This window comes from Mytilus edulis, chromosome 13, assembly GCF_963676685.1.
Source record: "Mytilus edulis chromosome 13, xbMytEdul2.2, whole genome shotgun sequence".
In the NCBI taxonomy this organism is placed as follows: Eukaryota; Metazoa; Mollusca; class Bivalvia; order Mytilida; family Mytilidae; genus Mytilus; species Mytilus edulis.
The window spans coordinates 12,014,024-12,039,748 of NC_092356.1; the positions used below are offsets into that span (position 1 = coordinate 12,014,024).

General features: G+C 32.0%; 2 protein-coding genes across 4 annotated transcripts in view; one reads left to right on the plus strand and one right to left on the minus strand.

Moving 5' to 3' along the window:
• Positions 1–2,046: 2,046 nt before the first annotated feature.
• On the minus strand, positions 2,047–23,760 carry LOC139502105 (ATP-binding cassette sub-family F member 3-like). 2 transcript variants are annotated; one of them, XM_071291469.1, is made up of 19 exons: positions 23,672–23,760; positions 21,334–21,478; positions 20,711–20,864; positions 19,877–19,977; positions 18,466–18,585; positions 17,818–17,922; positions 16,831–16,989; positions 15,549–15,698; positions 14,946–15,002; positions 13,478–13,500; positions 11,117–11,172; positions 10,168–10,368; positions 9,183–9,259; positions 8,395–8,439; positions 7,563–7,692; positions 6,366–6,546; positions 5,185–5,317; positions 3,153–3,240; positions 2,047–2,340 (listed from the first exon to the last, which is right to left on the minus strand). In XM_071291469.1, exons 1-19 carry the CDS (start codon positions 23,742–23,744, stop codon positions 2,188–2,190), a joined length of 2,151 nt encoding a protein of 716 aa, XP_071147570.1. In that variant the 5' UTR covers positions 23,745–23,760; the 3' UTR covers positions 2,047–2,187. The 2 variants fall into 2 exon arrangements, with proteins under 2 accessions (XP_071147570.1, XP_071147571.1); XM_071291470.1 differs by lacking the exons at positions 20,711–20,864; positions 21,334–21,478; positions 23,672–23,760 and adding an exon at positions 20,535–20,618.
• Positions 23,755–25,725, plus strand: part of LOC139502104 (phosphoinositide 3-kinase regulatory subunit 4-like) — a 59,297-nt gene continuing 57,326 nt past the window's right edge. The window contains exon 1 of one of the 2 annotated variants that reach the window (XM_071291467.1): positions 23,755–23,983. The gene's annotated coding sequence lies outside the window, so the exon portion shown is untranslated. Of the gene's footprint in view, positions 23,992–25,725 lie in introns of both variants that reach the window. The other variant, XM_071291468.1, reaches the window with a different exon arrangement.

A 25,725-nucleotide genomic window follows, 5' to 3' on the forward strand; every position in this document is an offset into this window, starting at 1 on the left:
AATAATGCTTATTTGGGTCCTTTTTTGGCCCCTAATTCCTAAACTGTTGTAACCAAAAGTCCCAAAATCAATCCCAACCTTTCTTTTGTGGTCAAAAACCTTGTGTCAAAATTTCATAGATTTCTATTTACTTAAACTAAAGTTATAGTGCGAAAACCAAGAAAATGCTTATTTGGGCCCTTTATGGCCCCTAATTCCTAAAATGTTGGGACCAAAACTTCCAAAATCAATCCCAACCTTCCTTTTGTGGTAATAAACCTTGTGTTAAAATTTCATAGATTTCTATACTCATTTACTAAAGTTAGAGTGCGAAAACTAAAAGTATTCAGACGACGACGACGATGACGACGACGCCAACATCATACCAATATACGACCAAAAATTTTTCAATTTTTGCGGTCGTATAAAAACTGGGCAAAAAATTCAAAATCTAAGTAAAAGTTTAGATTCGGCATATCAAAGAAACCAAATAACTAACCAACCTTTCTTTTGTCGTTAAAAACCTTGTTTTAATTAAATTTCATAAAGTTATTGTCCGCAAACCAAGTGTCTTAGACAACACGGATAATAAATTATCGCATTTTTTTCATCTTTGCGGTGTCAGATATAAAAAGACAAAATTAGCCAGTAAATTGAAAAAAGTAAAGAGGGCTGTTCCATAAAATCATACATGGGATTAAGTAAGGCAACTTCAATTTGCCACTATGGATGAGTGTGAAATATTGTATTTAATGTGCTTTAAATGTATGCAGGACTCTAAATTTACCACTGTTCAAAATTCATAAATTGATCGAGAAAAAAACAAATCTGGGTTACAATAACCAGCAATATCAACATATTAATGTTTTTTAGGTATCCAAAAGAGAAAAAAGATCAAGTTCTTTGTCTGTTGTTGGCATTCTGAAGGAACATAGAATGATTATCCAGAATTTCTCCTGTGTAAGAGTCATAAGGGTAGATGTTGAGCTTCCAAGTGAATTATCATTTCATTTATCAAATAAAGGCAACAGTAGTATACCGCTGTTCAAAATTCATAAACCGATTGAGAGAAAAAACAAATCCGGATTACAAACTAAAACTTAGGGAAACACATCAAATATAAGAGCAGAACTACGACACAACAGAAACACAACATTTAAATGTAACACACACAGAAACGAACTATAATATAACAATGGCTATTTTCCGGACTTGGTACAGGTCTAAAATTGCTTCAATGAGGGATCACTGTGTTTTTAAAGTGCCTTATTTGGCCTTTTTAACATTTTTGGGTTCGAGTGTCACTGATGAGTCTTTTGTAGACGAAACACGTGTCTGGCGTATACTAAATTTAGTCCTGGTATCTATGATGAGTTTATTTACAACCACTGGGTCGATATTTATTTCCCTGAGGGTATCACAAGCCCAGTAGTCAGCACTTTTTGTGCTGACATGAATTGTCATTGATATGGTTATATTTATAAATTTACTGTTTACAAATTTTTGAATTTTTTGAAATACTAAGGCTTTTCTACCTCAGGCATAGATTAACTTAGCTGTATTTGGCAAAACTTTTAGGAATTTTGGTCCGCAATGCTCTTCAACTTCGTACTTTATTTGGCCTTTTTAAGGTTTTTGGATTCGAGCATCACTGATGAGTCTTTTGTAGACGAAACACGCGTCTGGCGTATACTAAATTTAGTCCTGGTATCTATGATGAGTTTATTTCCATGGGTACCATGTATGTTTTAATAGAACAGTCCCTGACTATTATTTGACAAAATAGTCTTAATTTAAGATGTAACCAATTATTATTACAATTCATTTGTGCATATGTCAGTATGTATATATTGAGTACCTGAAAATCTGTCCACTTTTTGTCATGCAGTACATAATTAAGAATTTGAACAAGTTCCAATCTTTCAAAAAATTGACTGCCAAGAAGTAGCGTAATAGTGCAGAAAATGGCAATAAACACAAATCAACTGATCAATGTATCAAATAGCCCTTTGTGCCAGGTGAGCTTAAAAACATTAAAATCTTTCCGTCAAATAATCAACAACTAAGTAGGATAAGGATTTTAATCATGTGAAGAGATGTCAATTCTTCATTAGTTTCCCTCTTCTGCAGACTACCATCTCCAAAAGTAAAAATAAATACTATCAAGTTCGATCGATCACAGAAAAAGTATCTAAAATACAGCCATTATCAACAGTTCATTTCTAACTCCTTCTCTACGATATGCTTGTATTCCTCGAAGCCTCCTTCTAATGTCCGAACCGTTCCTCCTTGGACAACCCATAATTCCTTGCAGATCATTCTTATCAAACGTTCGTCGTGAGAAACTAAAATGACACCTCCCTGAAAAAAAAAGCAAAAAGTAAGAGTAAATTGTCATGTACTATTTATACTATACTTGCTAGTTTTTCAATTTTTTTATTGTAAAAAGATGGAACTACTTAGACCACTCGGTTAAGGTGATTTAAATCATAGCTAAAGTCATTAGAACAATATTTATTACCCTGTTGGTACTATCATGAGCAACACAAGTGCCACATGTGGAGCAGGATCTGCTTACCCTTCCAGAGCACCCAAGATAGCCCCTGTTTTTGTGTTTCTCAGAATTTAGTTTTCTGTGTTGTGTTTTGTGTACTGTTGTTTGACTGTTGGGTCTTTTTCTTTTTTTTCCCTTAAATTATTAGTTACTTTTTCAACTAGAGTTTGAATGTCACTTTTAAATATCTTTTGCCTCTCTTTAAATATTCTTTAATTCCTGAAATTTCTGTGAAACTTACCTTGAATTTTAGTAGCAAACTTTACCTTAAATTTGAGTAGCAAACCTTACCTTAAATTATAGTACCAAATCATACCTCAAATTTAAGTTGCGAAACTTACCTTAAATTTGAGTAGCAAAACTTACCTTGAATTTGAGTAGCAAAACTTTACTTTAAATCTAAGAAGCAAAACTTACCTCGAATTTGAATAGTAATCCATACTTTAAATTTGAGTAGCAAGAGATATACCTTAAATTTGAGTAGCACAACTTACCTTGAATTTGAGTAGCGAACCTTACCTTAAATCTAAGAAACAAAATATACCATAAATTCAAGTTGCAAACCTTACCTTAAAATTGAGTAGTAAACCTTGCCTTAAATTTGAGTAGTGAACCTTACCTTAAATTTGAGTAGAGCATGCCCAAGTGCATCAATGGTTTCCATGTCTAAATGATTAGTAGGTTCATCAAGGATTAAAAAGTTTGGGCTAAAAAGAAAATTGATATACAAGATATTATTCACTTAAAATCAAAAACAAGATACATTGGGCAACTTTTCTTAAACAGATAATCTTTGACATTTTTTTTTACTTTGAATTGGAAAATCCAACTACCTGTAATTGCCTTCAAATGTTCATTAGACATGTTAGATATCAAACTGCTAGATATTATAGTTATTTAGGAGGAATTTGTCCATTTATAAAGGGATATAACTCAACAACATTGAAAGTGATGCCAACTATATCTTAATCTTAAGTGTGGTGGTAATAAGCATTATTATCACTATTTATAGTTAACTTGTTCTGGTCCTGAAAATGAATGAAATATTTGCCACTTAAGAAATAATTCATGGAAGCCATAGATTGTTGAACATTTACACATGGCCTGGGCCGTGATATTCGAATTTTATCCTGAGCGTTAGCGAGGGATAAAATAAACGAATATCACGGCCCAGGCCATGTGTAAATTTCCAACAATCTATGGCTTCCATGAATTATTTAGATTCTAATAGGACAAATACGGTCATTAAAAAACTGAAGCGAGGGTGGGTATGCTGTGTGTTTGGCTGTTCTTTTTTATTCCCTGCCTTAGATAAAGCTCAAACATTCTAATAAATCTGTAGCTTGCATGCATTATTTCTTGAATAACCGCTAGAAAAAAATCTGTTTAATTCTTTTAATTCTCAAACCCAACATTTGCCATTTTTAATTTACATGTTTCTCTCGTAAGCTACCGTCAAATCCAAAGGTGACATTTCGTAACTAAGGAGCTGCCATGTTGACTTGCTGAAATCAGTAAATATGCGAATAATGCAATAGAATAGAAAACAAAACAAAACCTACCTCAAAAATGAATTTAAATACAATATCATATGAATTTCGATGGTTCACATAACAGAAAACTTTCAACTCTAGCGTTTACATTTGTATGACGTCATGTTTTGAAATGACTTAAATTCTCCAAAAACATTAATAGACTTTCGCGGAATTTTATTTTATTTTTATTTTTTTTATTTCTCCGAGATCTTGTGCATTACTTCTTTTTATTATGCATCCGAATAGGAATAAAAGTTATTTCATCTTTTTTAATTGAAATTTTAAAACAATAATATCGGCAAAGGGTTTGAAAATAGGTTCCAATACATGTGGATTTACGTGGGAAGTTAATTGTAACAGCTAAAATTATGTTTATCTCGGAGTCTGCGCTAAGTATAGATATATCGAGAATTTTATCACAGTGTTGTTTACAAAGCGAAAGAAGCGTGTCATATTAGAATGAATTTAAGCAACAAACAATCAATCAATCACGTAGGAAAATAAATCTCGTTGAGATGATCAACCATGATCTATAACTATGTATAATTTTGATAACATTTAATTGGTTGAGGGAAACTAAAGTTAGAGCATGGATATGGCAAATTGGAAATGTTCTTGATACAAACCCTGTCAAATTGTTCTCATTTTGAGATCTTTTCATTAATGGTTTGAAATGAGCCAAAACTTTACCTGAAAGATACTTTGCTACAGAATGTGAAATGTCTTTTTGGGTAACCCCTTTGGTCAAATCTATATGCTAGCTGTATTGGATATCAATCAGCTTTATGAATGCATATGTTAACCTATCTAGAGTTGAACAAATCTCTTTGCAAAGTCTGTAACTGTGTGAAAATTGAATTGATATAAGAAGCCTGTGATACTGACAAAAAGCCCCCTTTTAAATTCGTATTTATAAATGCTTTAAAATCAATCAAATTCTAACACATGTACATGCATATGTGCACGTTCATAAGGACGATGTCTATCCGACGCAACTCATTTATATTGTATTGATCTTTTATACAGAAATTATAATGTGGCATTGTCTTATTCTAGTTAGTGAAGTGTTGACCTATGACCTGCATTCTAATCAGACTGGTACCAAACTAAACTTACTTCTGCATACACAGTACAGCAAAAGCCACCCGACTTTTCTGTCCTCCAGATAAACTTGAAACCGGTCTCAAGACCAAATCACCACTCACACCAAACTGACCTAGCTTGTTTCGATATAATTCTGAATTATTACCTGTAATTATAAAACATTTACACATTTATTTATTTATTTATATTCATATGCCAAAATCTAAATAAATAGCAATAACTAACTTTTCAAAAAAAGTCTCAGTTTAAATAATTAAGATCATAAATCTCTTATAATGCAACTATCACTGTTGTATGAAGTTATGAACTAGTACACGTGTACATAGGTGTGAGATTTAATTATGCGCCCAAAATCTTTTAATATGCTAAAAATACCATGGATTTCTTTATGTTTTTTGTTTTTTTTCAAGTAATTTCTTGTTAAAATGTTGTTTGGTAAGAATATTATAGAATGATCACTACTGTAAAGCTAAATATTCTCATTGATTATAAAGTTGTATACTTAAAATAGCCATTTCAGCCCTTCACACAATTCTAATACAGTATGTGTCAAACTCTTTTGGTATCTGTTTAACATTCGGTCATACAGTGTTGTAGGTTTAGTCTGACTGAACAGAATTTTATCTGTCCAAAAAAAAAATCATTCACATAAGCTTTAAATGTTGTTTATTCTTTTTAAATGTCATGTTCAAATACACGGTGTTGTTTTATGATGATATTCATATTCTTGGCAGACCTGTGTCTATTTCAGCAGTCAGGTGTTTGACACATACTGCTAATATTTTTTCTATGTCAGATTGTATATTATAGGAAACTAAATGTATTCAAAGTATTAAATTTTCTAAGAACTTATTGTGTGAAAGGAGCCGCATCACCAAAGGATTTTCAGGGTATGCTTATTTACAAAACAATGAATCTTACTTCGTACCCTGAAAATTTAACTACATATGTGAAAATGTTTCAGGTTTGAAACGAGCTCTCATACATATCCAAGTTTATGACATGGACTGAGCTACAGAAGAAAACATTACCATTATCGCCTATGGAAAATATTTTGAGCATATTGCCCCATATAACAGTTTAAACATAACAGCCAATAAATAAGTTAGATAACAGTAAAAAAATACCAATAAAGACATAACAGCCAAAAAATATCAATTAAGACATGACAGTTAAACTTCCTATCAACATACCAGGGAACTTTTCTGCCATCATTTCTAAAGATGTCTGATCCATTTCAAGTTGGTCGACGTGATGCTGACTGAAGTATCCTATACTGAGATTTCTATGGGTGTGGCATATTCCCGACGTCGGGGACAAGTCTCCTTGTAAAATTTTCAGTAAAGTTGTTTTACCAGCACCATTTTCTCCTACCTATAAATAATAATTTAATTTTGGATGTAATGCGTCTTCTGATTGGCTGACATCGTTTAGTTTATCAGATCATAGACATAATTTTACAACCGATGTTACATTGAACAGTATTTGGTCAATTTTTCGTTTGTCTTTTGTGTAGTTGTTACAACTTTCTTCAATAGTAAATTGCTAGCTGTTACATTTCATCAGATTTTATTATAGTTTATGGACTGTGGTAAATTCAGTATTAATGGTTGGAGCTAGGTAGGGAGGGATGAGTAGATGGAGTAAAAAGAGGGGGGGAATTGGAAGGTTGGTAGAAAATTAAGGTACTATAGATAGGAATATCATGCGAAATCATTTTCTATAAAATCATGATTTTGTCAAATATTGGAAATCCCCTGGTTATAGGGTAATGTAGTGCATTAAACATTTTGCCCACTAATCAACATTTCTTCCATTTAAATGGATAATGAAATTTTACAATCCATTATCCAATATGGATTCATTATTATTTGTTGGATACAAATTGATGTGGATTTCATGGGTACAGGTGAGCTACAAATTTAAATGTTTGAAAATTACAAATTCCCTACAGGGTGGTATGTAAACTTAAACAACATGAAATCAAATATCCATCAAATTGCAAGTTTTACTCAAACCCAGAAAATAAATGAATCCTCATTAGTTAAAGTGCCTCAAATTAATGTTTTTTTTTTAATGATAATTCATCAAAACACAGCTAGCCAAATTACGAGAGTATGAATGCCATTTACCATCCAGATACAAAAGGTCATTTTCGACTACCATAAGTATCAAATTGGTAATTTTATTGTGATTTAAAAATCCATATCACGATTTGTCAGAGGTCTCAAATAATTATCTGTTACTGCTATTTTTGGAAAAAAATTAATGTGATTCGTTAAAAACAGTTGATTTTTTCATTGTCATGCACCAAACTGTTAACGTCATTTGGCAAGATTTTTTACCGATATTCGTCATGAAGGTACCGCAGTTTTGACTCATTTACTTACAATACATATCCTAGATTCCATATCGGCATTGACACATATACTATTAAATATAACTTCATCTTTGGAGTAGTAGAATCCCACTTCATCCAACTGTAAAATTGGGGGAGATAATCTTTCACATTCTGGAAATCTAAAAATAGAATTAGGCAATAATATTTAACAGATGTTCAAACTTTCAGACGACTTTTATGTGGTGCCATTAAGACTGCAATTATTGGGTTTTCTACGCATTTATTTTTGCATTTAATAGAATCAGCAGTATTTCCATTAGTGAGTTTTATAATCCTTACCATCAATTAGGTGATTAATATGAGACAAGTGATACCTGATGAGCCCCTAAATATTATTGGTATATGTTATATCAATAACTAATTATCATTATTTCTTCTGGTTATCAGATATACAAATTAGCAGGAAATCAAATGATCCTTTTAAATAGAGGAAATCAGATACTAATTTGTGGGAGATTGTATGCTGGGAAATCAGATACTAACTTGTGGGAAATTGTATGCTCCTTAAGAGCCTAGAGGTAATCAGATACTAATTTGTGGGAAAGTGTATGCTCCATTAGAGGTAAACAGATACTAAATTGTGTGAAATTGTATGCTTCTTTAGAGGTAATCAGATAAAAATTTGCATGAAATCGCATGCTTCTTTATATTTTGGGAAAAATCATGCAGAAACTGAAAACTAGTATTAGGAACATTCCGCCATATCATTGAAGCTTTTAATCATTATAGTAGACCCCATTGTAAACCAAAATCGATCCTTCTACGAAAGGAGAATAATGTCACGTGACCAATACTAATAATGTCATGTGATGAATACTTACCTAAAAGTGACAGTAGATACTTTTTCAACAGCTATTAATGGCGGTCTGGAATAAACAAAATAAGAATCGTGAATTAGATAGATAAAAATCATTTTTGATAAACGATATTTAACACATATAAATTGCAATCACTGTGTAGAAATTATCAGGGTTAAATTTTTTTGTTACAGTTCACTAGCCCATGACTTATTGGTAACAGTAGTCCTGTTGATATAACTGCTAGTCCAGCAAATCAAACCTTCGAGTCAGCTTGATATTTTCTTCTGATTCAAATTTCAATCCTGTAAGACTTGGGCACAAAGACAATCATTGTTAAAATGTGTCTTAGTCACAAAGGCAATCATTGTTAAAATGTGTCTTAGTCACAAAGGCAATCATTGTTAAAATGTGTCTTAGTCACAAAGGCAATCATTGTTAAAATGTTGGCATCATCACAATACCTTAATAATTGACATAAAAACAACATTAAAATAAATCATATTGGAGTGTTACATTTAAATTAAGTAGACATATACATTTGGTATTGGTACAATATTGAAACAAACAGAACATTCACTGCTCTTTTAATTTTTAGTCTCAAATTTGTCTGGGAGTTTCAAAAGGAAAAGTCACTTCTTCCTATCATTTTGAAGTAGTGCGAGCCCTGTTAATTTCTGATTCTGAAGTAAACAACCTCAGAAAGTCTCTTCTCTTTTTAGTTAAACCGTGTAACCTCTTCACCTTGCCAGAGTCCCCCCCCCATGATTCTGAAGTAGTGTGAACCCTGAGTGATTGAAATAAATACTTACAATTTTTCTAATATTTTCAGCTTACTCTGTACAGATGCAGCTCGGTTGGCATTATATCTAAATCTATCAATGAACACCTATAATGAAGAAAATAAATTAAGAATGTTTTTTTTTTGTATTTTTTCTAATGTTGTGTTATAACACCACTTTCCCAGGTTTGGGGAGGATTAAGCACTTACAAACATGTTAAACACACCCCATTTCTTTGGCCTGTCCCAAATCAGGCGTCTATATCAACTGCTTGTTGTCTGTCTGTTAGTTATTGTTTTTAGCATTAATCATTCTCTTTTGAATTGATTTACATTTTGTCATTAGATAGATATAGATATAAGAAGCTGTGGTATGAGTGCCAACCAGACAACTTGCCATCCAAAACTCAATTTGTAAAAGTAAACCATTCTAGGTCAAAGTACGGTCTTCAACACAGAGCCTTTTATATTTACTATATATGGTATGCTTTTTCTCATTGTTGGACACTAATTAATGACCTATAGTTCACATCCTGGTCCTTTGGTCTCATTTGAATATTAGTCTGATTGACAGTCATACCTCATCTCTTTATTCAGTGATTGGCAGTCATACCTCATCTATTTACAGAGTTCGCAAAATCTTTTTTCCCCTGGTGGTCCCTGAAGAAAATCTACTGGTCCTCACTATTAATTCTATTGAAAAATACTAAAATTTTGTCAGTCCTACGCAAAATTTTGTTGGTAAAATCCTGAGGACCGATACTTTTCCCGAACTCTGTCTTTATTCAGTGGTTAGCAATCATACCACATCTCTTTAATCAGTGTTCTCCAAAAGATTTTAGATAGCACCAGTTTTTAACAGATTTTACCAATAAACGATTTTTGACTGAAAATTATAGCATCTTTGAACAGGAATATATAGGACCATGCAAAGACTGATATTATAGAACTGTGGATCTATGGTGCTTTAAGGGCCTGGGAAGATCACAGCCTTATTTCTATACTGTCTTTCTTACTTGTAGATGTTCTCTGTATTGCACTTGTGCCTCATATTCTTTCTGTTGGTTTATAAGTCTCTGCTCCCGTGTTTTATGAAAGATGTCGTAGTTACCTCGGTATGTTTCTATCAAACGGTTGTTTAAGTATAAAATGTCTGTAGATATTGCGTTAAGGAACATTCGGTCGTGAGATACAACTAACATAGTAGTTTGCCATTTCTGAAAAAGAAAATATACACTGTATTAAATATAGCACTGAAAGAAAATATACACTGTATTTAAATATAGCACTGAAAGAAAATCTATACAAATGGAGTATTGTAAACACTTGAAATAACCTGTGTTGATACAATTAACTTTCAATGGCAATTCTTAACTCTAAAATATCTGTTTTTTAAGCTGACCTTGAATGACAAACCAGCAGCTGACAAGCAGAACAGGAAAAAAAGTTAAATGTTTATACTAAGTACTTAAACTGCTGCTGTTTTGGTTAACTACAAACAACATACTGTGGATTCATTATTATTCATTGGATACCATTTTTAGTGGATTTCTAAGGTACAGAGGAACGTTCAATGAAATACTACTCTTTAAAAGGAATAAATGCAGACTTCGGTAAAATATCTAAGTTTTCCATAATCCATGAAATTTGGTGTCCATGAAATTAAATGAATCCACAGTTATAGCAACTAGCAAGAAGAACAATAGCAATCTAAGTGCTAAAATGGTTATAATAATAACATGTACTTCATGCAACAGATGTAACTACTACATAGCTGCTCATTTAAAAATGTTCTTACATCAACTTTCACAATGGAGAAAAGCTATATAGAGTTGAAACTGACTTTCTTCATATTTCATATTTAACATGCAGATGGTACATTTGTGTATATTTCTTTTTTCATAAAGTTAAATTTCTGACAAAAAAAGTCCAAACTGTAATATTAATTATACTTATATACAATACCTGTAAATAGTTTTCCAACCAGATTATGGCTTTCATGTCCAACATGTTTGTAGGTTCTGAAAGTAAACAGTAAACATATTGAAATCTCCATTTAATAAGAAAGGGGGAGGGAGATCCTGGCTCAAGGGAGATTACCCTATAAATTAACTGACGTCAGACATGCGAAGCAATGAATGTTTTTAATTTGATAGATGTTTTTGTGATTTTTTGTAAAATTGTTTGTTTGAAGATTGTAACATAGTGATGACTGCTGTACCAATATTTTGACTATTTTATTTATTATGTCTGTTTTGTTCACGCATCATTGTAAATAATACGAAATTTGATGAGACTGTCGTAAAAGTGAGAGGTTTAGCGCTAAAAAACCTGGTTCAATCCACCATTTTCTACATTTGAAAATGCCTGTACCAAGTCAGGAATACAATTCGTTAGATGTGTTTTGTCATTTGATTTTACCATGTGATTAGGGACTTTCCGATTGAATTTTCCTCGGAGTTCAGTATTTTTGTGATTTTACTTTTTGTTAGGATTACAAAAACTGTGTCAGATTAATTATTGCAAACATAAAAATTTGCTTTATAAATGTTGATATCATAATATTTGTAAAAAGCTTTTCTTCACATGTGCATCTATTTTACAATTACAATAATAAATGAATACATATATTTCTTAATTTACAGTCACAGTTGATTAATATTAACTCCAAGAATCTGTTAAGATATGACTGAAAACCCACTAACAGTTAAAAGTTATTCAACAGCAGCGCATCATGAATACACTGTAAAAACAAGAATGTGTCCAAAGTACACGGATGCCCCACTCACACTATCATTTTCCATGTTTAATGGACCGTGAAAATGGGTAAAAATATAATTAGGCATTAAAATTAGAAAGATCATATCTGACATAGGGAACATTTGTACTAAGTTTCAAGTTGATTGGACTTCAACTTCATCAAAAACTATTTTGACCAAAAACTTTAACCTGAAACTCGCACTTTCATTTTCTATGTTCAGTGGACCGTGAAATAGGGGTCAAAAGTTTAATTTGTCTTTAAAAATAGAAAGATCATATCATAAGGAACATATGTACTAAGTTTCAAGTTGATTGGACTTCAGCTTCATCAAAAACTACCTTGACCAAAAACTTTAACCTGAAGCTGGACAGACGGACGAACGAACGAACGGACAGATGAACGGACGCACAGACCAGAAAACATAATGCCCCTCTTCTATCGTAGGTGGGGCATAAATATGTAAAAGGGTTCTAAGGAACTCAGTGTCTCGCCTACTTTAAGAAGCTAATAAATGTTTTAGAAACTTTAACTAATGTTTAATGGAAGAAAACTATCTACATAAATAAGTAACATAAGGAATAAATTGCTTTGCTGAGCGCAGCTGGATCAACCTCAGATGTCCAACCCTGAAAAGTTGGGGCCAAAATGGACACAATATTCGCGCTTGATACAGGTCTGAATTTGGATTGTAATTAAATTTTTGACACATAATAGGTTTCTGACACAGAATAACTGTAGTTAAAGACCTTCAAATTAGTTATATGATTTGAATTTATATTCTATTTTTTACTTTTGTGCAATTAACTATGCTGTTGAATATTAACCCCAAAAAAATAAATATTTGAAGATTTTTTTATTTTTTTTTCAAATCTGAAATGAGAAGCATTGTCCCCCTTCCACTTTTCTCACCTTCCCCTTTTCCCTTATTTAAAATAATAATCTTTCCTCAAGATAAGGTCAGTATTTCAATTCAAATTTCTAATGGAATCTGAACCAAAATTACCCATTTAAATACATCATAAAAGGTTAAAAAAAAAAAATTACATACAAAGTCATGGCTAAAATTAATATAAATTTATAGTAACTGCTAAAATAAATTCACAGCTAATCACCTCAACACAATCATTATTTCTTAATACACAATCTACAAGCAGTATAAGGGAGGTAATCAACATTGTTCTTTAAAAATTATCAGTCAGCATGATCAAAGGAAAATTTCGTAAAAAAAGCAATAATTACATTAAAACACAGAACATGCAGATAAGAAAATATACAATTTTTAACAAAAATGCTTTGAAACATTTTACTCGCTGCATTGAAGACCTGTTGGTGACCTTCTGTCTGTTTTATGGTCGGGTTGTTGTCTCTTTGACACATTCCCCATTTCCATTCTCAATTTTACTATGATCCAATCTTTAACAATGACAATTATTAAATTCAATACATTATAATTCAAGATTGTTCTGTTCTGAATATGAATAAAATATTGCTGACTAGAGAAGAAACAATCAATATCAGATACAAACTCTTTCAATTTTGGAGTAAGAATAGTTGCTATAACTTACCGTCAAGTAACAACAGATCTGGTCTGAAAAATTAAAGAAAATAATACAATAGATAATATATACATATTAACAACTTATCTTAAATAAATATATTCAGACTTAAGGAGGTTCGCGGGTATAAGATTTTTAGAACTTTTATTTTAAATTACAAATTTAATTTATTACCTTTAGAAGTTGTTACTTTATCATATGGTACAAAAGGCATTCCAAAAAACAATTCGTGTTGACCCCAGGTGACTTTTAAAATGTCGATATCATTGAAAAAGCTCTAAATTATCTCCCTTTGGTGCAAAAATGCCATTTTTTGGCATTAAAATTGAAATATCTTTTTTAACTCATTGGTGACCTATATTTTTTATTGTTGTTTTCGAATGAGCTGTTCATAAACTAAATAATTGTAAAATTTAAGCGATTTCTGTAATTTAGTTCTTTTTTTATTTCGATATTACCGCTATTTCTCCTATTAGTTCAACAGAAAAAAAGGACATTGACAAAAATGTATGCTTCTTTCGAAGGCAGATTGTGAGCGTAAATGAACGGTGACCCCATTTTTTAATTTCATTTTTCTATTAAGAATAAGATTAAGTTCATTTATAGAAAAATATAGCGAAATCCTATATCAAATAAAAAAATTCATTTAGACCCGCGAGCACCCTTAATATATGATATTTGAATAGTACAAAGGTAAATTGTAGGATTTTTAAATAGAATGTCCAAAGTTCATGGATTCCCCACTTGCACTATCATGTGGGGCATGAAAAAAAGCTAATATATAGTTAATAATTTGCTCTTTGTTTACAGCTAATTTCCTAATACTTGTTGAGTAAAATTTGGTTTGCTTGCTTGCTTTGTTTGTATAAATGTTTATTCAAGCTTTTTGAGTACAATGGAGTAAGGTTGACATCTTCAAACAATATATATAGGCATAGTTAAACCTGTATATATTATATTTAACCTTAATTGGATCAGTGTTCCAGCTTGAATCTCAGGGCAGAAGGGTGCTAGTTGTCTGAAAGGGCACTATAGCGCAATAACCCAAATTGTAAGGGCACTGTTTGGCATTCTTTTGCTTTGGAGGGCAGAAGGGCGGTGGTAAGGGCACCAAAGGTGGGGTACCCTTCTATTTAGGGCAGGCAGGTACACTGTGGATGTTATCCCATTATAATTGTACTAAATACAAACAAAGCAAGCAAGTGAACCAAAATCTTGCTCTACATGCATCAGGAAATTAGCTGTAAACCTGTAGTACATCCTTGTCATTAGTGTCTAGTGAATAGTTGCTCTTTGCTCCTTACTCTTACAAAGTTAGATATTAAGAAAATTTTTAAATTAGAGTCACAAGTCTTCACAAAATACTATTTTACTTACAAGCCCCCCAAAAATTAGTCTCTTGTCAAATAAGTGAAGCATTTTACTGGGATTTTTATTGTAGTAAATCCTGAATACTGGTGTGGTAGATAATACTTACTTTGTAAACAGAGCTCTTGCCAGAGCCAATCTCATTCTCCAACCACCAGAAAATTCCCTGAAAAAAGTATTGTCATTTAATTTGCTGCGGTTCCTGATCACAGTGGATTCATATAAAAATGTATAATTTTGTAGATGATTAATATCTTGGCCTTGACAAAATTTGCATATCTTCCTTTTGAAAATTTGTAAATCATAGAACATTAAAATTCATGGTTCCCAATATCAACAAAATCAATGAAAAATTGGTATCCAAAGAGTATTAATGAATCCAGTCTCTGAAGAATTCATTTTAGTGGAATTTCGTGGGAATAGGTAAAGAACAAATTGAAATGTTCTATAAAGAATAAAATTCATAAATGATTAACATTGTGTGGAATAGAGATAAGTCCAAGTTTTATACTAGGAACAATATTTGCATATAAAACCATATCAGTTTGTTTTATGTTACATCAGACTTTATAGAGACTTTTAACCATCCATTTTTACAGCGCTTTACAAAGTAAGGCTTTCAAATAAGTTTAATAGGGTAGGCATGACTATTAAGGGTAGACTGTAGGAAAATAAAAAACATAAATGTATTCTTGGAGGCCTTAATACTAACTTTGTAGTCTGTCCCTGCATCTTTGGTGTGAATCCGAGACCAGCTAGGATTACTGCAGCTTTAGCTGGCGCTTTGTCTGCCTCCATGGCCTCTAGTTGTTGGTATATCTCACTTAGTCTGGTTGATACACCGGCATCTGTTTTAGTGGGACTGAAAAATAACAACATGCAATCATAAATATACACCTAATGGTGTTCAAAGTGGTGTTAAACACAAATCAATCAATCTTTTGGTTTAAGTTAGTTTGCAAATCAGTCCTTATTACACTCATCAGTGTAAGATTATAGGAAAGCAGAATTCAGTAATGTTTTATAAAAGTATTGGTCTAAGAAGTTAACATGTTAAGGTGAACAATGTTTCTGCATGCTTCAGGTAAATGAGTTATATACAAGTTTGTTTTGACATCCAACATTCTGAATGTACCTGTCCAAGTCAGTAGCCTGTACTTCAGTGGTTGCCGTTTCTTGCTGTGTTTCATATTTGTTTTTCATTCATTCTTTTGTACATAAATCAGGCCATTGTTTTTCATGTTTGAATTGTTTTATCATTGTCATTTCAGGGCCTTTTATAGCGGTATGGGCTTGCTCATTGCTGAAGTCTGTACGGTGACCTATAGTTGTTTCTGTGTTATTTGTCTCATAGGCAATCACACCACATCTTATCTTAGTATTTAGACAAGATTGTTTTCAATATCTCGAATCGGGTAGAGAACATGAAACATTGAAGGATAAAAAATTGATGTAAGAAGATTAGTTCTTATAAGAGAAAAATAAAACATGTTAATCCATAAATATTATATCAATCTGAACAAACAAAGATTAATAACAAGTTGATGAGTGATGAATATGAATGTGAATGTGAAAATTTCACACATGGCCATTATTTGTTATATATAAGCAATGAACCTGAAAATGCATCACAAATTATAACATGTTCTCATGAAGCTTGATCCAAATTTTATCAAGCTCTGCAACTCATTTTACCAAAAGTTGTTATGAGTATTTTTTTATCTTAATTAAGATATGCATATTTCAGTATAACTCCAGTTTGTCTAGTTTCCACAGGTGGAGCAGGATCTGCTTACGGTTTTCAAGGGCCTGATACCATCCTTCTATCACTTGTCTGTCTTTCTTTTTTAGCAATGGCATTGTCTGTTTCTACCTGTGAGTTAAGTGTTCCTTATGTTTCTTCCTTCTTTTTTAGAACATGTGAATTGGTGATCGTAAACAAGATTTATTATTACACAATCAATTCAATGATTGGAAAATATATTATTTTTTACCTAGAACTTAATGTGGCATTTATTTCTTTTTCTTCTTTCAACAATCGATTTCTTTCTTCGTCACATTCTAACACACTGTCTAAAGCAATCGTTTGGTCGCCAACCACTTCTTGTTCTACGTGAAGTATGGATATATGTGATGGAATCTTTAAATGACCTCTGTAATATAAACAGTAGATATATTTATTAAGGTGGTAAACAACACAACAGTTAGATAACTGTTTAAAATCAGCAAAACATTTAATTTTTTTTTCTCATAATTTCAGGCATGTTTTTACATCTTCAGCTAATTTTCTAATGCATGTAGCTTACTTGCTTGCTTGGTTTGTATACTGACAATTTTAATTAAGATAACTTTCAATCAAATTTAAATATAATATGTACTGCTTTAATAATGCATGCCTATATGGTTTGATGTCAATCTCAATTACAATATGCTTGAGCTAACATTTATACAAACAAAGCAAGCAAGCCAGGGATATTTTTACTCTACAAGCATTAGGAAATAAGCTGAAAAAATTTGAATTCTATGGACTTAAATAAAAATCCCAACCTTATATACAAGTACGTTTTTTGAGAAAATTAAGGGGAGATAATTTTTACATATCTAATCCCACATTTCTGCACAAGTCTTAATTCAGAAGCCTCTGGTCTTGTATGATTTTTTATTTTTGTTCATTTATATGTTTTGGAGTTTAGTATGATGTGTATTTTCACTGAACTGTCATAAAACTCCTCAAATTTTCTGGGTTTTAAATTTTGTGTCCAGAGCATTCTTCATGAAGGTAAATCCAGGAATGTGCTTCAGATGCAACTTAGTTCACTATTGTATTTTTATCTGGGTTCATTTTGCTCTGTGTACTGTGATGTTTTACTTTTTTTGTAATATTCTTGCTTTTTCTTATCGTTTTTAGCCAAGGTGTCTTTTTTTAGTCAATTTTTTTTATTGGCCTTTGTTATTTCTACCACTTAATCCCTGACTATTACCTTGACAATAATTTGAGGAGAGTTGTTTTACCCAATCCATTTCTGCCTACAAATCCATATCTTCTACCAGACAACAATTGTATAGATGCTCCTTTTATAAGTTGTCTGAAAAAAAGTTTAATTTACTATTAATTATTTTCTAATTTTTGTAATACTGAAATCTTTTATTCTGAGATTCATATTTTAGTACAAAGCTTTTTCTTGAATTCAGAGTAAAAAGTTTGGACATCTCGTCATGAAAACTAATCTCTTGAGGTAAATATCTGTCAATCCAAATTCTCTCCACATCTTATTTTAGTCCCAGATCACAAGAGTTTTACCTGAAAAATTATGCTTTTTTTATTTATATATTATTTTTTTTTTCTTTCAAATTGCCTCAATATCCTAGTGGAAACCATGAAAAATATAGGTATAATAAGTTGGACATTCAGTCATGCTTATCATAGCTAAACTTGTAATAAACAAGTATTCTGTGAGTATTTCATGGCAATACATATATATATAGTCACCTACTTCATTTGGCTTTGAACTTTCAGCAAATTCATATTTGTGTTTTGGTTATATTTAGCCATGGAGAATAGGTAATACCCCCACTTTAAGGGGGAAAGGGGGAGGGGTGTTTATTAATAATATTTATGTTGTACTCACTTTTCACCAAATGATATATCGAAATCGTCAATTTTAATATCCAAAGATCTGTTTTGACCAGAGGCATCAAATTTGGTATCTTTTCTGTTGAACTGCTGACTCGCACTGGCCATTTCCTCTCTGAAAAAGGGAGGTTACAGTTTGAATATGTCATTAAGTATATCTTATATTTGTAAGTCAATAAACTGAACAAGAATGTGTCCCCAGTACAATGCAGTACAAGGATGCCCCATTGGACATCAGCTTCATCAAAAACTACCTTGACCAAAAACTTTAACCTAAAGAAGTGAAGTAAAATTATATTTCAGAAAATTATAATGGATTCAAATTATATGAATCTTTAGATTGATTGATTGGTGTTAAATGTCCCTTTCAACACTATTGTGATTTTTTGTGGCAGTCAGAAGAGAACCACTGACTTTCGTTAAAAACAAGAATGTGTCCTCAATACACGAATGCCCCACTCGCACTTTCATTTTCTATGTTCAGTGGACCAGGGCATTGGGATAAAAACTCTAATTTGGCATTAAAATTAGAAAGATCATATCATAGGGAACATGTGTACTAACTACTAAGTTTGAAGTTGATTGGACCTCAACTTCATCAAAAACTACCTTAACCAAAAACTTTAACCTGAAGCGGGACAGACGGACGAACGGACGGACTCACAGACTAGAAAACATAATGCCCCTCTACTATCGTAGGTGGGGCATAAAAAACTAACAATCAAAGTCTAAGTCATGTAAGATTGAAGCTGAGTGTAACTGCCTCTTGCTGGATTAGAAACTAAAAACCTTAGTGCTGACAGGCTAGTGACACAGTAGTTTGACTACTTATACTACTGGGTCACCAAGGCCCATTGACTTTCTAGAACAAGTACATGTATTTATGCCTTATGATAATAAAACTTGCTATGTACTAAACGGCCATGATGAGCAGGAATTTAAACGTGCTGATTCACCATGACAAATAAAGAATGGCATGTCAAATAACCAGACTCTGAGTCAACCATTATTTGCCCTTACTCCTACAAAATATAAAAATATGTGTTATGGGCTTTGCTCATTGTTGAAGTCTGTACAGCAACCTAAAGTAATTAATTTCTGTGTGATTTTGTCTCATTGGCAATCATACCACATCTAGCATACTGTAGCACACTACAAGACAACCAAGGTGATTAATGTGAGGAAAACCAAACTGTAAATCTGGAAATAAATAAGTTTATTATTGCAAATCATTGGCAACTGAGAAATCTAATCAATCAATTACGAAATTTTATCAAAGAAAACTGCTTAAATTATGAATGCAAGTTTTCATTATGCAAACCTTATACTGTTTCATTTTTCAACTCTCATTTTATAGTTTTTCTTCATGTTAGCCAGCCCCCTCATTTTTTGTAAAATTGACTTACTCTTTCTCAGCTGTTTTTTTAGTAGTTTTGGATTCTGTCTTCCGTGTGATCTTTTTTTGAATTTGTTGTTCAGCTTTCGCTAATTTCGTTTGATCCACAGCCTGGATAACAAAATAGATATATAATATAATTTGCGAAAGCAAATTTACAGATATTACCTTGTTGGATTGATGTTTAGATGAGTTGTATATAATATACTATATACATACAACATAAATTATGTAGATCTATCATTTTTTTTTCGTACCTAAATCATGCACTTACTTTTCTCCTTAATGTTTAAATTTTCATGTACAATTTTTAGTGGTACATGTTTTTTCAGACACTCAATAGAACTTTCTCCTTTGTGGATCACCTAGGCCTATACCATGAGAACCCAGAAAAATTGAGGAAAATAAGAACCTACTTTACAAGACATTCTTTGTAATACATAAACATGATAAACGAGGGTCTGGATGGGTTTTGTAGAATAGAGAATATCTAACCAATAAACTAATTATTTATATGAAGAAAAGAGATAAAAAAATAATTTAAGATACATCATAATGTAAAAGAATTAAAAGAATCCGTAATAAATGGTATGAAAAATCAAAGAATACAGAAAAAAGACCCTCATTCCATATCCAGATATATTTCCTATGTGTTTGACACGTCTTACTGAACCCATATTCCCCATTCCATACCCAGATATATTTCCTATGTGTTTTTCATGACTTACTGAACCCATATCCCCCCATTCCATACCAAGATATATTTCCTATGTGTTTTACACGACTTACTGAACCCATATCCCCCCATTCAATACCTAGATCCTATGTGTTTTACATGACTTACTGAACCCATATCCTTTTTAGTCAGCCATATATTACTACTGGTAACTGTACGTTCATCATGTTCCTTCTTCACCATCTCGGACATCTGTAAAGGAGCATTTAGCATCCGACGTGTGCCATTGGTTATGTTGGCTGCAGTTGTTCCAGTTTTTGACCTGAAACAATTCAGTATAAAATATAGTATTTATAGTTCTTCTTTAGACACATGTAAAAGAGAAGTTAAAGATATAAAACTAATGTTCAATCTCATAAATAAATAATATACAGTAACTGTCAATCATGTCACAGTGAAATATACATATGAAGATGGTTTTCTAAATTTTAAAACTGTTCAGCAAGAATTGCTAAGAATGAAAGCTATTGTTTTGACAATGAAAACTGCCCAGATTAAACCTAATTCTATGGATTCATTATTCATTGTCTGGTATCAAGTTTCATGAATATTTGTGAACCAAAATTTAAATGTTCAACAAGTTACAAATTTCCTAACAATTGTATTTCAAGTATTTACTAAAAATAAATAAATTCATAGTACATTGTAATTTTTTGTATCTACTAGCAAGCAGATTCCGTGACTTTTCTATATATTTTCCATCATATGAAGTTCAGGTTGATGATAATTACCCAATTAAAATATCATGTAGATCTTTACAAATCTGTCTAATTTCATCTTCTGATTTGCTAATGTCGGTTTGCATGAGAACATCACCAATGGCCTCAAACAAAGCATCGGAATCATCAAAATCATCATGGCTATCTTCAAGGATACCTACATTAAAATGGAAAATTAATATAAATGTGAAAATTTAAATAAGGAGACAGCCTTATAGTCATGACAACTTGTGATAAATATTTGCATTTACTTCAAAAGGACACTAGCTACGAGATATATAAAAAATCTAAAGTTTGATTTTTTTCTGTTCAATCAATAATGAAAGTGAAATAGTGAAATAACAATTCACTTTTTGCAGCCAAAAAGGTTCAATTTTGTCAAATTACGCTAAGAAACATTGATAATTAGTAATTCACTTGCAAGTGAATGAGTCGACCTCTATAAATCCATATTCATGTGAACTTCAAATTAACCCCTAGCTAGAGATTGACAACGCATGCATTGTATGTGTACTGGTTATTTAAAGAAAAAGAATGTCAACAATGAAAGTGAAACTACGGTAAATCATTTGATTACTAATTCAATGCACATAAAATCATTCTTATACGGTTAAAAACAATGAGAAACATATATTTTTAATCTATAAAATAAAATCAAACAGACCTATAAAAATCCAATTGCACGTGTTGGTTTAATCTATTCGTATCTTTATTTTTGTTTACATCGCTTATATGGTCATCTGAGATCAATTCGATAGTTAATTAGATGGCGTCTGGACTAAAATACACACGAAACAAACCTATATATTATCTACCCCATGCTCTGTAAACTGTTTATTTTAGACTTTTGATAGTTTGGATAAATGTTTTACAGTGTTATAAACCAAATATGAGAATTTGAGTCAAATCGGTTACCACGAATTTGACAGCTAGTGCACCTTTCAACATGTATACTAAAAAATAACAACTGCAGAGGTCAACCCCTGATACAGCTCTGACTTCAGATTGACACAGCATACATGTATGTTACTGACACAGAATGAATGTGGTCTTTCGTAATTAAAAAAATTGAAATTTATATACAATTTACCTTAAATCTAATTTCATGGTTAGTTTCAGCATATTAAATAACGCAAATAACTTGATCTGTGTCTTGTGGTGATATTAAAGCATTGTACCTAAGTTTCATAAAATTTGGTTGAGGCAAACTAAAGTTAGAGAACCAATTTTGGGACGTATATATATGTGTACGTCTGTACATGCTGTAAAGATGGACAATATTATGTAGGCCTGGTAAAACTTAATGCCCCCCACCCCCCGCTACGGTAGGGGCATAAAATTACCAACATGTATATATCTAAACTTTAAATAGTGTACATCTCTAATCTAGTCAATATTTGTGTTCTGTCAAGTTGTCAAATGATATCGGATATGTTCCTTACGTCGTAACTACAATCCCCTTCCCTTTCATGAATATGACCTACCGAATTAGACTATTTACCGGATTTGAAATCACTTAAGCAACACGACGGGTGCCACATGTGGAGCAGGATCTGCTTACCCTTCCGGAGCACCTGAGATCACCCCTAGTTTTTGGTGGGGTTCGTGTTGTTTATTCTTTAGTTTTCTATGTTGTGTCGTGTGTACTATTGTTTTTCTGTTTGTCTTTTTTATTTTTAGCCATGGCGTTGTCAGTTTGTTTTAGATTTATGAGTTTGACTGTCCCTTTGGTATCTTTCGTCCCTCTTTTGTCAACTTCATGTAAGGTTCTTGTTGGTCATTCACCTTGTGAACTTTCAATATTTGACTTTTCCATTCTTATTCTGTTTTTTTTTATTGCCAACTCCATTTCATATGTCACATCCTACTGTAAATATTGGTGGAGGATATTCAGTGTAACATTTCTTATATACCGTACTCCGGGTTCCAGGAGGTGTGCCTTAATTGGCAAAAGATATATACAGATAGATAGATATGGTGTTGATTGAACTCTTACAAACACAAATTATAACTGGGTAAACAGCAAAAATATATATAACCGTATTATACCCATGTATGGGCATCTTCAAAAACCTGTCTAAAATCTACTTTATTATAAGCCAAGTAGATTACGACAAACAAGACTATTTTGGGATTTGGACGTTGTGTAAAAATTTATTTAATGATCTTGAATGAAGCTGAACTATTGAAGATGACGTCACTGTCAAAAATTGACAAAACGATAAAAATATGCAGCCGGTACATTTTCACCTGTGATTTTGGCAAAATATTTCTATTAGACGTCTTAAAATGTTATTTGAATATGAATAATGGATTCAATAAGATTATGACTACACTGTTCTCCACTCACTATTAACATAGGTTACTATCTCATCATCGATTGTAGGAATACACTGCGTCAAAACTTCTTCGTAGTCCGCCATGCTGACAGTTTCACAATATAATCTCTAAATTTATTTACATTTGGTAGACCAATATAAGACACAGTTCATTTTTTTGTTTTTAAATGAAACAAACTATTTATTTTGATTTACAGAATAAAGGATATTTGAAAAGAATATCTAATACTAAAATAAACCATTTATTTATCTAAAATAGAGACTAGGATGACGTTTCCGGTTTCTACTTTCACATTCACACAATATTTGTTAAATTTTTTTATGTCAGAAGGTATATACATGTATATTATTTTTGTTATAAATCTCTACGACAGCGACTTTGGCTTGAGAATTTAAGCATGTAGCAATCTTTACATGAAAATTTCACCATTGAAGTTATTCAGCAATACACAGATCACAGGACATTTGCCCTTCTCTCTATTTTTGTCCTGTGACTGAGACTGAGTGAAAGTGAGAGTAAAGGAGTAGGTCCAGAAAGACCCCTTTTTGGCCCCAAAAATTAGCAGTTTTACAAAATTGTTAAAATGTAAGCTTTGAGTTAATATGGGGACGAAGTCCCCAATTATGGTAGAAAAATCAATAAAAAAAAATAAAATCGGGAAAATTTTCCCGAATTTTTCATTCTACTAACACTAATGAACTCAAAATCGTTAACTTTTTTTTCAGATCTACTTCCTGTTCCGGTCTTGTTGCTTCCTATTTTGGTCTTGTTGGCATGAGACTTTAAAAAAAAATGTATATTTATCAACATATCAACAAATATAGGAAGGAATTCAACACCCAATCATTTTTAATAATTGTTTGATATGAAAAAAACGTTACCTGATAACAGCGTTTCTTTGTTTACATTGAATATGACGTCATAACGTAAATAACGTCACAATTAAATCCCTAACAACAGAACCAATTTCGGAAACGTTACGGTATTTCCGTTTATCAACATGTTTGAATAAAAAAAAAAAATAATCGACTTCGTCCCCATTCACAGGTAATGCCTGCCTCATATTAATTGAAAAGTTAAATGCTTCTGCTACATTAATATGGGCTGTTTTTGACAATATAATGCACTGTAATGGTGGTTGGTTTTACCTTAGAATTGATTCATATTAAACCCTGCTTTGTAATTATATATAGCTTCTAAACTGCCGTACTGGCCGTAGTTAGCTATGAGGTTACTGGGCCTACTGGTCTTCTACTGGTAGGACCGGCACGTGCGGGTCTGATGTCTCATGACGTCAGACTAGAGTTTTTGCGTTAGTTCTGCACTTACAAACTGATTGAGAAAAGAAAACACTGAACATCACCTTCTTCAGGTTGATATTTTTATTACTACTACGTATATAACCACCATTATGTCTCATTTTGCCATTCTAAACATTTAAAGTATTATTATTCATTGTAAACTGTGCTTAAATTATTTGGCTGATATTAAATCTATATTATTGGTAACGTATTCTGTTTTCTAATATTCCGTGAACTCGGGAAAACTCATTCCCGTTACATTAGGGGCTCGTCTGCGGGATATTTGGAGGAAAACTGATTAAGTTTTCTGAAGAAAATATATTTTTCTGTGAAAACTTCAGTAAATACAAAAATGTCGTCAGCCAATAAGATTTTTTCGAACTTAGGGGCTAGTTTTAATAGACTTCTTCATGGAAGTAGGGAAAATGAAACACAAAATTTGTGTACAAATCAAAATTTAAATTCGGTTTACCCCAAGTTAACGAGTATAATAGAGATGAAAATAATGTTTTGGGCATTTGATAGATTTTTCATATTTAGGCTTGAATCGGAGCGTTTATAATGACTAAATAAGTTAAAATCTTTCACATAAACTAATTGGATCAACTGAAATAGACACTTAAGTGTTCAAAATCTTTCGTTAGATGAACCTAAAATTTGAGTCCAAAATCGAGTCAAATTTGAGTTGTGGGTCAGTGAAATAACCTGTCAAATTTAACAGTGACATCAAAGATTTTAAATAATTTGAAGTTGGCTTTAAAAA

What these genes read in the sequence shown, in the direction of transcription:
- LOC139502105 (XM_071291469.1), bottom strand. Translation starts at nt 23,744, where the DNA reads ATGGCGGACTACGAAGAAGTTTTGACGCAGTGTATTCCTACAATCGAT. An exon ending in CTAAAAAGGATATGGGTTCA is followed by an intron (nt 19,978 to 20,710) that starts GTAAGTCATGTA and finishes TTTGTTATCCAG; the next exon opens with GCTGTGGATCAAACGAAATT. An exon ending in AAAAAAACAGCTGAGAAAGA is followed by an intron (nt 18,586 to 19,876) that starts GTAAGTCAATTT and finishes TCCCTTTTTCAG; the next exon opens with AGAGGAAATGGCCAGTGCGA.